This window comes from Oculina patagonica, chromosome 4 (genome assembly GCF_052425735.1).
Source record: "Oculina patagonica isolate OP01 chromosome 4, crgOcupat, whole genome shotgun sequence".
Lineage (NCBI taxonomy): Eukaryota > Metazoa > Cnidaria > Anthozoa > Scleractinia > Oculinidae > Oculina > Oculina patagonica.
In genome coordinates, this window is record NC_135761.1 from 51,058,047 (window position 1) to 51,074,072 (window position 16,026).

Here is a 16,026-nt window from a genome sequence, read left to right on the forward strand (position 1 = left end):
CACTCACTCATCCTCTTCGCTTCTTCTAGTGGAGCAACAAGGCTGCAGATAAGGCTAAAGCCTAGTTTTCACTAGCGACGCAAACACAAGCGCAAGCACAAGCGTAAGGACAACGGTTATAATTTCACCGTGAATACGGCCTCGACGCAAACAAAAGCACAAACACAATTGAATTTTGATACTTATGCTTGAACTTGTGTCAAGCACAAGCACAAGGGTCTTTTTTTTTTCGTGTTCGCGTGCTTGCGTTTGCGCTTGCGCTTGTTCTTGCGTCGCTGGTGAATTCCAAAACCAGGCTTAACCTACAAATGTGATAACGTTTTGTTCGGTTCTGATGGGAGGTGGAAACCAATAACTTTTCTATAAATTAAAATAGTAAGATAAAGCAGTTTCGAAAGACCTTTTTTGAAATTTTAGTTCTACTCGCAGTTAACTGATAAAAGGTTCACTGTTATCTGTTTCGATGTCATTTCCGGTCATCTGGTCACATATAGTATTTTAAAATCCATGGAATGGAAGCTACTAAAAACGTTAACTACGCGAGTTGTTTAAAAGAATGTTTCAAGGGCCATGTTTGTTTTTCGCCGACGGTTTTGATCTCCCCATTTGCGCAAATTTATTACATCGAACTTAGTCCAGAAAATTTAGAAGCAATTGTCACATCTAGAAACTGTGGCAAATACGAGAGAAGCATGTTGAATATAACCCGCATAACAAGTTGTCGTCCGATTTTATGCATGTAATTAACCTGGCGGGGCCTGGGCCCGGTTCATAATCTGCCTGGGGTTTTGTTTTTTTTGTCGTTTTTTTGTCGGTAAATCGTTCCAGAAGGAGGTCACGGTCACGCAAATTTTGATGTTTCTGGCGATCGTTCATTAAATTGATATTCAAGCGTTTGGCTCAGGGCTTGAACATTTACGTTGCGATTTGACATGTCCAAACTATTTTTAAATGAAAATATGAATCATTTTTCGTGTGTTTTGCAAGTGTTTTTGAGTTTATTTTTGGAATCGAAACGAAAATTGCAAACCCAGCAAAAATTTGTCAAGGCACAGGACACACGTCATCACGGAAAGGGGAATTACCTAGCGAATCTCGCAGTTAGAATTACGTGCTTCGAATCATGCGACTTCCCAAATGCTTCTGAAAGCTGTTTTTTGGGGGGCAAAATAGCAGTTAAACTTCAAGAACTTGATTTTACAGCTTCTTTAATTTTAACCGAAATCAATTTATGCCATTCAAGTGGTTTGAGTGTAGTTTGTTTGAGATTCGGAACAATATAAAAATTTGCAAGCCCAGGCAGGAATTTGTTGATGCAAGTTTATTAAAGAAAGGGATGACATGAGTAAGAGAATTTTCGCTCACTGCTACAGTTCACGCAAACCCCGTGACTCTTGCAAACCGAGGACTTAAGTCGTCAGACGACGCTAAACGAAGAAATACAACGGGATGGCCTTAGTCTAGTCTTTATTTTGGCGTGAAATGGACTTCTTTTTAATGTCATTCAACTGGTTTGGGTTTATTTTATTCAACATCCGGAACAAAATAAATACTGCATGCGTAAGCAGAAATTTATCCGGCAAGGCATGTGGTTTAAAACAAGAGATGACGTGATAAAGAAAATTCATGTCACGCACACTCCGTGACTGACGCAAACACGGCTTGTGTGTTTCTCAAGTGACTGCTTTTCTAAAGTTTTTTTTTACAAAGCGGCGCCGTGCCTTTCTAGCCAAAAAGCTGAAAGAAGTGGTCCAACATTAACCGCCCGGTTATAAACTACTTGAAGTTCTTGTTGCATATAACGGGCCAAAAGAATTGTGATAAGTCCGTTATAAAAGCACCGTATAACATATGAATTTGGAAAGGTCAGTATAATTGTGTGGCAATCCCTGCCACACAGCCAAACTGACCATACTTCGCTACATTTAAGGACCAGCTGTGATTGTGGAGCTATTGATAACATTTCTTAAGCCAACCACATCTCAGCGGTTTAACTGTTCCACGCTACATTATATTGAGTTTTCTTTCCCATGGGTTGTTGTCAATGTCCCTGATTGCGAATGATACCCGTTACAACAACAATCAAAGGTCTCTATGAGACTACGACTATTTTGCTATGGTCTATCTGTTGGCTGTCAATTGTGGTATGGAGTAGTGTTTTGCTAAAGGGTGAAAGACGCTTTTCATGTTGTTTGGGAGTGGAAGTCTTGAAAATAACTTAGCTTACCTGAATACTTTACACTTCCACATCACATTCTAAATTAAAACTGAAACCTAGAAGTCAACAACGCGCTGTTTACAAAACTCAACCGCAAATTAAGGAGCCAAAGAAAACCCAATCGAAAACACATTGAATATACTGTAGTACAGTTCAGCGGTTCAATACATTCTTCATATATACCCACACCCCCGGCCCACACCGAAAAGAAATCCCTAGAATTGAGAACGCGAATAAATGATTATTTACTCGTGTTTAGCGAGACTAACGCAATCGATTGTCGCGAATGTGAAAGACTTGTAAAAGTACAAATTAAATATTAGCGCTCCTTTAGTGTGTTAGACGCTTGTACCAGTCCAAACTTGCGTTCTTACGTTCTTGGTTACATATTAGCGTCGCTTTAGTCTGTGAAAGACTTATACATTGCCTTCAAGTGTTGGCTGACGCTTTGTTCACCCACACCGAAAAGAAATCCCTTGAATTGAGAACGCGAATAAATGATTATTCACTCGTGTTAAGCGTGACTAACGCAATCGATTGTCGCGAAAATATCTGATTTGAGATACTCACGCATAAAAATAATTGTTATATAACGTTTATACATGTGACAAGTCACGTTTTTAACACGAGATAGCAAGTGTTGACGCAATACTAATGAGATACCCTTTCATCACCCACAGCGGCTAATGGAGTTCAAGTCTAATTTCCGGTCCAAAAATATCGCACGTAGACAAAAACAATTGTTATCATGGCGGGTGTTGAGCGCAGGTTGAGCGGAATGAAGTAGAAAGCGAGTTCTTCTAGGTTTTAGAAAATCTCTCAAGAGTTTTGTTCACAAAACATTTAAAGACGAACAAAGGGAGTGTATTCGACGAATAGTTTGTGAAAGAAAAGATAATTTCCGTTCTTAATCATTTTAGGTTAAATATTAGCGCCCGGCTTCAGTGAGTGAGACGCTTGTACTAGTACAACGCTTTAGACTGTGAAACACTGAACCACTCACATTCTCGATTAGTTGTGTCATATCTCATTTGAGATACTCACGCATAAAAACAACTGTTATATAACGTTTATACATGTGACAAGTCACGTTTTTAACACGAGATCGCAATTGTTGACGCAATACTAATGAGAGACCCTTTCATCACCTACAGCGGAATATGTGACAAGTCACGTCTTTAACACGAGATAGCAAGTGTTGACGCAATACTAATGAGATACCCTTTCATCACCCACAGCGGCTAATGGAGTTCAAGTCTAATTTCCGGTCCAAAAATATCGCACGTAGACAAAAACAATTGTTATCATGGCGGGTGTTGAGCGCAGGTTGAGCGGAATGAAGTAGAAAGCGAGTTCTTCTAGGTTTTAGAAAATCTCTCAAGAGTTTTGTTCACAAAACATTTAAAGACGAACAAAGGGAGTGTATTCGACGAATAGTTTGTAAAAGAAAAGATAATTTCCGTTCTTAATCATTTTAGGTTAAATATTAGCGCCCGGCTTCAGTGAGTGAGACGCTTGTACTAGTACAACGCTTTAGACTGTGAAACACTGAACCACTCACATTCTCGATTAGTTGTGTCATATCTCATTTGAGATACTCACGCATAAAAATAACTGTTATATAACGTTTATACATGTGACAAGTCACGTTTTTAACACGAGATCGCAATTGTTGACGCAATACTAATGAGAGACCCTTTCATCACCTACAGCGGAATATGTGACAAGTCACGTCTTTAACACGAGATCGGAAGTGTTGACGCAATAATAATAAGAGACCCTTTCATCGCCCACTAAGCGGAAAGAACTCCCTTGAGAAATTAAAACAGTCCCTTGAGAAATTAAAAAAGTCCCTTGAGAGTAGACAAGAATGTTCCAAATTTTGCCCACATCACTCCTAATCTCCTACTTCTGCTTGTAAACAAGCAAAATAGTCGAAAAAAGGAATTAAACAACGTTTCAGTATTTGCTCACTAACTTTATTATCACGTCGCGTGTTCCCGCTTTTCCGGTTTACAACATAAAAGAAAAACCCTTGATTAACTCTCTTTGTAAAGTTATGCTGGCAACATAACTATTACTCAAGGAGTATGATTGTATACGGAATTCAAATCAGCAGCATAGTTTGTTATCTGATTAATTCTTTGTTAAATCTAAAAACTATCGACTAACTTTGGCAATCTTATTTTACCAGTCAAGCAGGAATTAGCAGGTGAATTAGCCTCTAGCGAACTCCAATAGAAGTGGCGTGATAGCCATACTTCCTCCAGCGGTCACTAGTGTAACAGCCACAGCCTCCAAAATGCAGCTCAGTCAAGAAGAAGAACTCGTTTGGCATCATGCGATCAGGATGTGTGATGGGAATGCCCTTGGAGCGCCAGTCCACTGCAACACCGACGTTTTCATAAATGCTGGAACCACCTACATTGTGCGGGGTTTGAAGATTATGATTTGGCATGAATGCAAACAGGCTGTTGGGATTTTTGTCGCAATTTTTAAACTGGATGACGTGGCCATTGGATTTAAAGCCTTGGTAATTGTTATTCTGTGCGGCTGATTTAGGAATGATCCCGAGAAAGATGTAATCTTTCATGAAGTGGTTCTGTGGTGTAGTATAACCAGTGAAGCTGTTGACCAGAACTCCAAAATCAGTGTTGGCGAAGGACGGATGAGGCTGGATCAGCGTGTAAGACTCGCTGCGATCGACCTTTTTCTGCAACTTGAGCAGGACGTTTTTCTTGTCCTTGAAGAGGGCGTCGACAATCTGCTGAGCATCTGGTCTCCTTGTCAGGCTGCGAGGAAGGAAGTTAAAGCCACCTCCACCTATTGCCATCTCTTAGTACACCTCGATGGGTTCGGCGATTGGTAACGGATGGATCTTGTAAACACCACTTACGGCTTCAGGTACATTGTCTGGAATCTCTTGACAGCTCCTGTAAACCTAAGAACAACAACAGAAAAACTTAACAAATCTGCCTGTAATGATTTTAACTAAATGAAGTAGATTCACATGAATTGCAACATAGAAAGCGAAATTAGAACAAGAGACTCATGGACGTATTGTGACGACTCGATGATAACTCTTCCCTTCAAAGACAGTTACGACTAGGTACTATTGAAAAAGTTTGTAAACGGAAACATAAGCTTTAATTGTAAACTTAGGGATAGTTCAGTTGGAGGATGGCAGTGGTAAAATGGTATTCATTCACATATTTTTCAAAGTGCTAAAACGAATGTGATATCTCGTTCCGTTCCAAGGCTTATCAATCCTCCAAAAAGTTTGTGATCCTATGTTACTTACCTTGCCAGAGTTACAGTTGTAGCACGCAATAGCAGTGGTCCACAATACGAAAGTACACAAGGCGAGAAGAATAAACGAGGAACTCATCTGGTAAAGAGAAAAATTTGTGAGTATCCAGTTTGTAATTAGCAGAAGAATAACAATCTGAATAATCCTTAAACGTTTGCTCGCATTAACTGTAACGTTGGGGCACTTCACCAATTTTGAAAAAAATTTAGCGAAAAAGGCGAACCCATTAAACTTCTTTTATATATCTAAATTACTAACCTTAACTCAGCGCCTGGTTTGTTTAAGCGAGAAAAAAAAAAAGGTAAAACGTAGAAGAGATAAAAAGGTTAGATTAAGCATGAAAACGAGCAAAATGTCAAAGCAAGGGGTTAAGTTGTTCTTTGTCCCCCAATAAGACACAGTACTGATTATACAATTGTGTTTTCAATTTTCAGGTAACCGTGTTTCTAATCTTGGTTCTAGTACGAGCTCATAACGGCAACTTCCTTTAATACTTACCTTTGCCGTTCAAAACTTAATAAACTTCTCGTTGAACAGCGGTCAATTTTATTCGCTAAAACAGTTTGTTTAGGCGTGGGTCTGTGCAATGAAGCTAATGTGTCTGTCACGTTTTGTTTTCTCATGGAAGTTTACTAGAGTATAATTACTTGTGAGATGAATCCTCCTGAAACAACAATAGTGACATAACAGGTAGTGATCTGAACGTTTTATTGGTTGTTAAAAAGCAATTCTAGAAGAGGCTTTTTTGGTTTATGATTTCAAAGCAGGTGATGCACTATCAATTTCTGTGGTACGTGATCTTTTGATTTAAAACTCCTACCAGCGGTTGGCGATGGGCTTTCGTCAGTAAAAGCTTATGAACTTATTATGAGGTGCTTGCTTTTACAGCAAAAGCCAAATGTAATCTCGAGCTCAGTCGACAACTCGAGGCCTAAACCATTACCCTTCCATATATACATGAGACATGCCTTCTATAGAAAATGGTGTCCCTTTCAATACCTATGGAAGGGATAATGCATCTCTTTTTCTAATTTTTCATTTGATTAACCCCTTGAAATAATTAAATTCCCAGTCTATGGACGTAAGTTTTCCCTGGCGAGTCATTTAACAATTTCTAGTAGTTCACGCTGGATGGATAGTTCTTCATAAATATACGCAAAAAGCTTTCGTTTAATTTCGGAAATAAGCTTTACCGACCATTTTGAAACAGGAGCTTGAGTAGATAAAAAGTGAGATTCGGTGATTATTGTTTTTTCCTGAAGTATAGTACATTTTTGGTTGGAACATAATACAATCTAACTTCTAGCCAAGTTTGTTCGTTCTACAATCATCAGGATATTTTCTGCTTGGCCTTTACCCGCTAGTTGTGATCATGACTGAACATTTGAGCACTGGATAATTGATGTTTTTTGCCATTGACTCATGAACGTAAATAGGGTCTAAGTGGCCATTTATTTCTGAAAATAGCTTTTTTGGATTTACGTAAGAGGCACAGCTGAGACCTACATTGCCAATATTTAGTCTTTTAAAACCTATGACAGAATCTGATTGGCTCTGCACGACAGCTACGTCATTTGATGGCGATTTTCTGTCATATGTAACAATCTTAGCGTAAAGTGGTCTTCTGTCTTCCGTTTGTTTTATTAATTGCTTTTTGGGAGTTTGCTAACAAGGAGCAGTTGAAATCTACATTGCCAACTTTTAGTCTTCAAACACGACAGTTTCAGTTTGCTTAGCTTTGTACGCCAGCTTCATTGTTTGATCATGATAATATTCACATCAAACAAGTAGGCGCTAAGTGGTCCTTAATTCTATTTGTTAATTGCTTTTGTAGTCATAAAATCCACAAAATCCACAACTCTGACAAATTTATTGTATTCCAACCATCGAGATCGCTTACGAGTTTCGCTAGTCCTCTTTCGTTTAACGATTCGCTGAAAAATCGAATATTATCGAACACTAGTAAAATCTTACATTGTGTAAACTGAACATTTTCTGAAAACTTACATTATGTTGGAGATTTTCCCGCAAAAGTCCAAAACTACACAAGAACTACAAAACAGGGCGACTGTTCCCTCGTGCTTCAAAAACACAACAAAGTGTCAAACTAAGGTTACAACAGCTTTTCTTGAATTTGCTAACGAGGAACAGCTTAGATCTGCGTTGCCTAATTTTAGTGTAAAAATTTAATACGAGTTCTGGTTTGCTTATGCGCACCGGCTGTGTTATTTGATCATAACTGTTTGAATTCTGCGTGGATGATTTATGTGTTTATTACTCACCTCAACGCAAGTCTGATGCTCTAAGAAAAATCAAAGGAATACATGTATCGTAAATAATGGGCTAAGTTTCGTTTTCAAGTAATTCCATCAAATCATTTCTAAGGATTTTAAGATGAACTAGAGATATGTGTGTAACCAGTATTTTTTAAATTTAACACGGATGCTCAAACCAAAAAACAGGACTGAGTGTTTATCGCATAACGAAAGTATAATGTATATGTATTTTTGAAGCAAATTAAAAAGAGCTTTGCACCCTGACATCCCCGTCAGTTCACCATCTATTCAGTTCTGTGTGCTGCACTTGATTTCTCGCAACTGTAGTTGTATCATTTTAGAAAATATCTCAAAGTTGTGTTTCTTTCCACTTTTTTATTGCTTTTTTAAAATTTGCTAATATGGAACAACTTCAGGGAACACAGTTCTGTACATGTCTGGGTATCTAATTCAAATTCATTATGCTACATAAAATCGAGCCACTACCAGTGTAGATAAAGCTTCTGATTAAGTTAATTGGGTAAATCTGTAACTGAAAAAAAAAACGTCGGGTCCTCATTCTTCGCTAACTGAAGTTATAAACGACTATGAGCTAAACTAAGCTTCACAGTAATTAATCAGCTAGATAAACTACAACTCACAAACTTAACTGTTAACTGTATGTTGTGTACTTTTTCGTTCCTTTTTCTAGTGAAGATGTGTTCTAAACATAAATTTTAAATACTCTTGCTGATTTTTGACTTGAAAAAACTCCTTCCTTATTAAATCTACCCCTTGTTCGCCCCATGTAAGGTAATCCAAGACAGTCCTGGATTCTGGATTCAGTGCTGTGGATTTCAGATTTCATGGACTGGATTCCGGATTCCGCCATAGTGGATTCCGGATAGCTGTTAAAGAACGCTGCAGAAAAAAAGAACAAAATGTTTGTATTTTCTCCAACCAATATGAACATTTTGATGCAAAAACAATAAAAATTAATTTCTTGGAGTATCTGTAAAAATTATCGGGCTATGAAGTCCAATGTCCATTGACGGCGCATCATTAAAGCAACACTGAAGAGAGCTTATCGAGAACCCGTGAGCGTGGCCTGGGCGAGCTAGGGGGGTTGGGGGGGGGGGGGCGTGCTCCCCCGGAAAAAAATTGATTTTAATTTCTCTCAGATACCGGAAAATGCATTTAAAATTAAAGAATTCAAACGGACGAACGAACAAATGAGCACACCTGAGAAGCAAAAGGAAAAGAAATTTTGCCCGTTTGCAAGTTGGTTCGCTGTGCGCGCTTGGAAAAAATTGACGACTACGCACGCTATCTATCTTCGCTATTTCGAAATCTAGTTCCAGATATCGACCAGACAAAGGAACTTTACGCCCTAATATTAAACACAATGACTTATCAAAATATTCAACGGGATTTAAACTGTAAACCATGGGTGTAAACCCTCCTTTCTTTAGGCCCCGTCCACACTGACCCGGGAATATTTGAAAACGGAGAAATCTTAAAACGCCGCGTAAAATGTTTTCCGTCCACATTAACCCGGGTAAATTTGAAAACGATACGCTTCTTTGGTGGGTGTTTTTGAAAAGCTCCGTTTTCGGTGACCGAAAACGCCGGTTCAGTGTGGACGGTTGGTCTAACCGGAGAAAAAAAAAAGATGCGTTTTCAAATTTACCCGGGTCAGTGTGGACGGGGCCTTAGAAAGAAGCCCACAAACCTTATACTTTTGTTTTCATTTTTTTTAGAAGATTAAGGATATATCAATATTGCGACAAATGTTTATTTATGAAACCACAAAACGTATTTTAGCAGCTACAGATGACTTGGCTGCACACTTCGACGACTTACGTGATCATGTTAATATATGTAAGTATCGGATAGTATATGTTTGCCATTTATAAATTTCGTCTTGTGCTTGTCAGAATCATTCAGTGTCACTTGATACTAGGTCGGATTGCCGGGATCTCGCCTCTCATTCGGCATATAAATTTATTGTGTTAAATTAAATGCAAGCGTACTAACAAGTGGCAAAAACGTTTCCACAGTGATAAAAAAAATATTTACAAATGAAATTAAGGTCATCTATTTACTTGTTTAACACCTTAGGAGTTAAGAAAGAAAATATGTTCCTACAGGAGCGAATCAAAACCAGGGTACGCTAAACATTTGCACTGTAAAAGTTTTCTCCATTTATTTGCTGACATTAGTTTGGTTTAAATTAACATGGACATCTGAAAACATATTTGGATCGGTTTATAGCCTAAGAAAAGCCTTAAAAGTGAGTAAAATGCTGTGTATATCTTTAGAAAATCGAGTCAACCAAATCGTCAAGCGGGAAAGAGAAGGTTTATAAGTCCTTAGCGAATTCCAATTGCAGTGGCATTAAAGCCATCCTTCCAGCGGTCACTAGAAGAGTAGCATCCGCAACCTCCAAAATGCAACTCTGTAAAGAAGAAGAAGTTCCTTGGCATCATGAGGTCAGGATTTGGGACGGGAATGCCCTCTGAACGCCAGTTCACCGCAACTCCACTTATTTCAAATATCTCTTTTGAACTGAGGTGTAGGTGTGAGAGTTCATGGTTATAGTTTGGCATAAAGGCAAACAAGCTGTTAGGATTTGCGTCACAATTGAAAAACTGGATGATCGCCCCGTTGGATTTGAAGCCTTGGGTATTGTTGTTTTTTGCAACAGATGCTGGGAGGATACCGAGGAAGATGTATTCCTTCATTAACTCATGGTTCAGTGGTGTAGTGTAACCAGAGTAGCTGTTGACCAAAACTCCAAAATCAGTGTTGTAAAATTTTGGATGGGGCTGGATCAGAGTGTAAGACTCGCTGCGATCGACTTCTTTCTGCAACTTGAGTAAAACGTTTTTCTTGTCCTTGAAGAGGGCGTCGACGATCTGCTGAGCATCTGGCCTGAGAGTGAGGCTTCCAGGAAGGAAAGCAAAGCCACCTCCTTTAATTTTCAGTTCGCAGTACACCTCAATGGGTTTAGCATTCGGCAAAGGATAGATTTTATAGACGCCACTCACCGCTGCAGGATCACGATGTTGAATTTCTTTACAGCTCTTGTAATACTGTAATAAGAAAGAAACAGATTATTTATTTATTTGCACTGCAAAACAACAACAACAACTACAACAACAAACACTTACAAAGCAATACCTACAAGTACTAAAATTGCATTGCTTACAGGATGTTATAGGCTATACTTTAACGCAATTTACAAGAAAAAAACAGGGGGGGGGTGGATGCCACCCCCCCCCCCCATAAGGTTTTTTCCAAATTTTGAAAAAACGATTTACTCTACAATGCTTAAACTTTCAGTAGCTGTTCATTCATCCTTTGCGAAAATTTTGATATGTCAACCATGTGTCCGTGGTGTGTGACGTTGCCATGGCAACGTCATAAATACAAGCAGGTCTTGCCAAAAATCGTCATTTTTACCATTTTTCCTCATTATTTCCAGTTTTTTAAAACAGAAGTGCAAGATGTGTTTATTTTTACATTCCGTAAGCATTCTGGCTTGATTTTGCATCAATTTCCGTTATTTTCTGACTTTCTAAGAAAATGTTGAAATCCAAGATGGCGGATCCAAGATGGCGGCTCTAATGACGTCACGTGACGTCATATGACGTCACAGCCAATTCAAATTATGTCATCTTGTAGAGTACGCTAAGGGCTTTCTTCTCAGTTCAAAATAATTTCGCTACGCCTTAATATAACGAAAACTCCGGGGAGGGGTTCCATCCCACCCCCCCCCCCCCCCTTGTACGATGGTGGGGGTGTGAGTTGGCTTGTACGTCCGAGGGTTAAATTACTGAGATGTTTAAATTGCTGACGAAATACTGACTAAAAATGATATAATTAGTTTAATATTTGAGCATGGTGGAGATGCTAGGGTCCAATTCTTAGTGTACTAAGAATTCCAAAGTTTTCGGGTTGCTCTATGCTTGGGGACATCCTGGGATATGGAAAGATACACTTCTAGTCGTTAAGACCTGTCAAACCCCGTTTGTACTGTTAGATAATTGTTTTGAAAACACAATTCTTTCTCTTGCACGATAACTATAAATTAACGGCCATCGAGCAGTTGAAAACAACAAGAAAATATGCAGGTGTTTGCGAGAAGAACATGTACGTTCTTGATTAACATAATTACATCTTAAACAAAACACAGAGTGCTTACAAAGACTAAAAAACTAAAAAACAGAGAACGGCTTCAAATACAAACGTATGTAAATAACACATTACAGGCTAACTAGACTGCGATAGCCCATTAAAAACAGAAGTTTTATACCCATGACAATGGTATAAATCTCAAAAGATCGTGCAAATAAAAAATATTATCACACGTGAAAATAACAGGTTATTTTCACATGTGAAGATATCGATTTCGAAACATTTTCTGACAAGTTTGCCCTGTTTCAATGCTGAATGAGCCAAAGTTAATCGATATTAAGTCTAAACATCTTCGTATCTTCCTCGGCAATCTTCGGAATTCTTCGGATATCTTCGGAAATTTTCGGAAATGTTCGGAAACATTCGTACGACCTTCCGACAACATTTTGCAAATCTTCGGAAATCTTCGGAAAATGGTCGGCAATCTTTGGAAAATCGTCAAAAACATCGTAATTAGTAGGTTTATATAATGAACACAATATTACATGGTTGCTCAGAGATATGAAATTTATCTTCTCGTGTTCAAATCGATAAATTTCATATCTCCGCGCAAGCATGTAATATCCTCTATTTATATCTCCGTGAAAACGACTTCGACTCAAGCAAAAACACGAGCGCACTGCATTTGGATGCTTGTGTTTGTGCTTGCCGGATCAAAGTTTGTCCTTTTTTGCGTGATCGCGCCTGTGCTTGCGTCGCTAGTAAAATCCAGGCTTAAAAGCAAAACGAAAACAATCAATAGATTTGCATGTGTATAGCATGAGAATCATTGTATGAATCATGAAGTGATTAATTCAAGAAACGCAACTTCTGCTCAGACACAGTAAAACGAAGTAAAGCTACAGCCGTCCCTGTCGAAAACGTGTCAAAAGAAATATGGCATATCCGTATAAAGAAGAGAAAATTGTATGCGGCAGTTTTAATTTAAACTCGAATCGTGCGGGCGTCACAATACACACAAGGAAGTTACATATTCACAGAATATTCCAGACCCTAACCCTGCAGAGTCGAACATCTAAGGAGATCCTTTCTAAAGAAATTGTTAGGCACCCCAATCTCAGACAAAACTGAACTACTTCCGAAAATAAGGCCTTCGATATATAAGCCCTTAAGGGAAATTATGTTTTTCGATTGTATGCTGAACGTTTCACCCAGTGGTGAAAGTAAGCCTTTATCGGTCTCAATCGCTCCAACAATTCACATAAGTGTTGCTCGTTGACAAAACTTTCCAAGCAACGAAGCTTCATTCTGTATGCTTTCTGTAAAGAATGCAGAAAATGTAAACACGAACAGCATATGTTGGACTTTCATCAGCGCCTTGGCTTTTCGATAGGGGACAATGTTTTAATTTACTCTTACGTCGGGGAAGGCGGCAGTTAAGACTCACATTGCAGATATAAACTCACCGACTTCCCAGACAGTGCTTGCTTAAACTGCTGTGACACGTTCAAATTATGATTAGTTGTTGTTATTAAACTATTGTCGGTAAAACTAACCTTCCCTTCTCTAATCTGCTGAAACACGAAGCCCTTCGAGTAAATAAGGGACTTATCTCTATTTCTGTCTTCAACTCCACAGTCATTCAATTCACACAGACCATTGGCGCCTGCTGATCTCTCGTAGTTGTACGAGATGCATCTTGGTTCATCATGGCAGGCCATAATACAGTTGAACCAGTCTCTGGCGTATAACTGTTGAAAAACATGGCCCACCAAAACATGGTTGTTTTCTGTTACCGGATGGAACGCAGTGGTTATTCCCTGAAGAAGCGCCGCCAACAATTTGAGAAATACCAGGTTCTTAAACATCGCAAAAACATAAAGATAAAACGGCAGTTCGTGTTGGTAAAAAGCTTAATTTCGAAACACAGCAAAGCGTACACTGGCAAAACTTGAATGACTGCCTAACACCTGTTTAATGGCCAAATGGTATAATTCAATGCGTTATCTATCTTTGGTTAATTGAATTTTTAAAAGACAGAATATTATGTGCACCGTGGTTGGTCATAGTCCATGCCCAAACATAAAAGGCTCTTTAATTGGCTAGATCAGTGCTCAACATGACTCAGAGTATGTCGATGATCTGTTCTAATTTTATAATTCATTAAAAACAGGCACAGGAAATGTCGAGTTCTCCTTGTTTTCTTTGTCAGAAAACTTAAAAAGTACATGTAGAAAATTACTCAGTCAACATCCATAGGCTAGCTATTTAGCGCAATGTGGCATTTTGACAAGAATCTAGACAAAGACAACTGTATGAAAGCTGCCATCTTTCGACAAAACATGCAAGATGTTATGCAAACTTTTTACGGGAAAACGGGAAACCGGATTAAGCATAACTTAGTCGACAACTTAATTTGACAGAAACTTTTGTATTATTGGACTAACTACGATGATTTGGTCATATAGTCATCAGTTAAAATTACCACAGTCCACTACAACCAGACTCGTGTGGGGTATCAAAACTTTATTGCTAATCTGGGAGGCGAGTTTCAAACCCCAACATCATCCGGGGTATGGTGAGTGGGTTGAGCTTGCTTACAGTGAAGGAAATGGAAGGCGCTAAAACGTTTGATCGGCTATTTTAACAACTTTATCGAAGACTGGTAATCCTTAAGAAATGGCACAGCAAGACCGAAACTTAAACGTTAACATAACTGCTTTCAACGTTAACCTTAAAACACACGGCAATCTTTCGTCTACCAGTTATGGCCATTCCCGTTACTCCAGAATCCTTCAAGATGTAACGAGGATAAACAATGTACAAGGGAACCTCTTCGCTAGCCTTGCAGGAACAGGATGTAAAGATCTTTGAAGAACTGAATTGTGTGTAGGCATATGTTGTTCTTTCGCAATACAAACAGAAGGAAGTGTCATTTATTCAAATTAGACGGTAAAAGCTCTGACTCGCAAGGCAGCTGGTTGTCAGATATAATAAAAAAAAAGTTAAAATCACCACTGAAATTTAAAAGTTTGAAATTGTCCTTCAGTATACATTATGGTTGTGGACTGAATCAACTTCTCCTCTGAACGAAGATCTAATAATTGCACCTTGGGCATTTTCTGCCGTGCATGTTATCAGTTTAGGTAATTTGGAATTAGAGACGCAAAGAACATAAGAGATGGACTGCCTGCTATCCCTTTTTATTTTCGCTTCCTCCCCCGCTTGACTGGCTAAAAAAGGAGAGCTAATAGTCTACATAAGAGTTGCCAAAATGCCCTTTCATTTTTCACTTTATTTTGAAATAGTTTGTTTTTTTAAAATGTGTTCAAGAAGCACTCACGTATTTCCATTTAGAGAGGCCGTATTACTGAGTTTGAAACACCAAATATAAATGCTTTTTGTCCAATTCATAATTTTTGTAAGTCCCATATGTCATGTCAGCGGGTTAGGTATTGAATTGCATGATTGGTATATCGTTTCCTTACAAAAGCTATCTCTATATGAACCAAAAATAATGTTAATAAGAGAAACCAGCTGTGAAAAAACTTGTTAAAATTTAAATAATAATAGATCTTTTCAAGTAGGCGTCTACATATGAATATGACTATAAACAAGAATAAGTCCATAAGTTGTAGTGGAAACTGTTGTCAAAACTGTACTGTTTGTCATTTGCAAAGAATTATGCGTACACACTTTCAGGTATACTAAGGGCGTTTACCTCGCTATAAACGCCTGAAATTGTCAGAAATGCTTAACTTTTTTGCAGTAAAGCACTAATCAGGGACCGTGCGCAACGATGGGCTGCGGGGGAGGGGGGGATTTTAACCCCCCCCCCCCCCCCCCGACATATTTTACAGCAATAAGAAAAAAAGTACCACGTATATATAAAAAGAAGAAAAGTGAAATAAAGAGACAAAAAATTATGAAAACACTTAATTTGTAAGCGCCTTTCAAGGTGCTATATTTTCTATTTGATCTATTCTGTAAAGGACCAGAGGTCGGTCGGTTTAATGCTCTCGCCCTGTATAATTGCTGTTTTAGGCTACGTTTACACGGACACGGTTATCAATCGACACGGTTTTATGACCTCGAAACCGCAT

At 38.6% G+C, this 16,026-nt stretch overlaps 2 protein-coding genes across 2 annotated transcripts; both read right to left on the bottom strand.

Annotated features, from left to right (window-relative positions):
• Positions 1-4,175: 4,175 nt before the first annotated feature.
• On the bottom strand, positions 4,176-5,704 carry LOC144650484 (uncharacterized). The gene is made up of 2 exons (XM_078510165.1): positions 5,520-5,704; positions 4,176-5,159 (listed from the first exon to the last, which is right to left on the bottom strand). The coding sequence occupies exon 2, from the start codon at positions 5,049-5,051 to the stop codon at positions 4,443-4,445; it is 609 nt and encodes a 202-aa protein (XP_078366291.1). The 5' UTR covers positions 5,052-5,159; positions 5,520-5,704; the 3' UTR covers positions 4,176-4,442.
• Positions 5,705-10,155: 4,451 nt separating this feature from the next.
• LOC144650507 (uncharacterized) lies at positions 10,156-13,937 on the bottom strand. Its single transcript, XM_078510198.1, has 2 exons — positions 13,480-13,937; positions 10,156-10,878 (listed from the first exon to the last, which is right to left on the bottom strand). The coding sequence occupies exons 1-2, from the start codon at positions 13,789-13,791 to the stop codon at positions 10,156-10,158; spliced, it is 1,035 nt and encodes a 344-aa protein (XP_078366324.1). The 5' UTR covers positions 13,792-13,937.
• Positions 13,938-16,026: the final 2,089 nt, after the last annotated feature.

What these genes read in the sequence shown, in the direction of transcription:
- LOC144650507 (XM_078510198.1), bottom strand. Translation starts at nt 13,791, where the DNA reads ATGTTTAAGAACCTGGTATTTCTCAAATTGTTGGCGGCGCTTCTTCAG. An exon ending in AGCAGATTAGAGAAGGGAAG is followed by an intron (nt 10,879 to 13,479) that starts GTTAGTTTTACC and finishes TTCTTATTACAG; the next exon opens with TATTACAAGAGCTGTAAAGA.
- LOC144650484 (XM_078510165.1), bottom strand. Translation starts at nt 5,051, where the DNA reads ATGGCAATAGGTGGAGGTGGCTTTAACTTCCTTCCTCGCAGCCTGACA.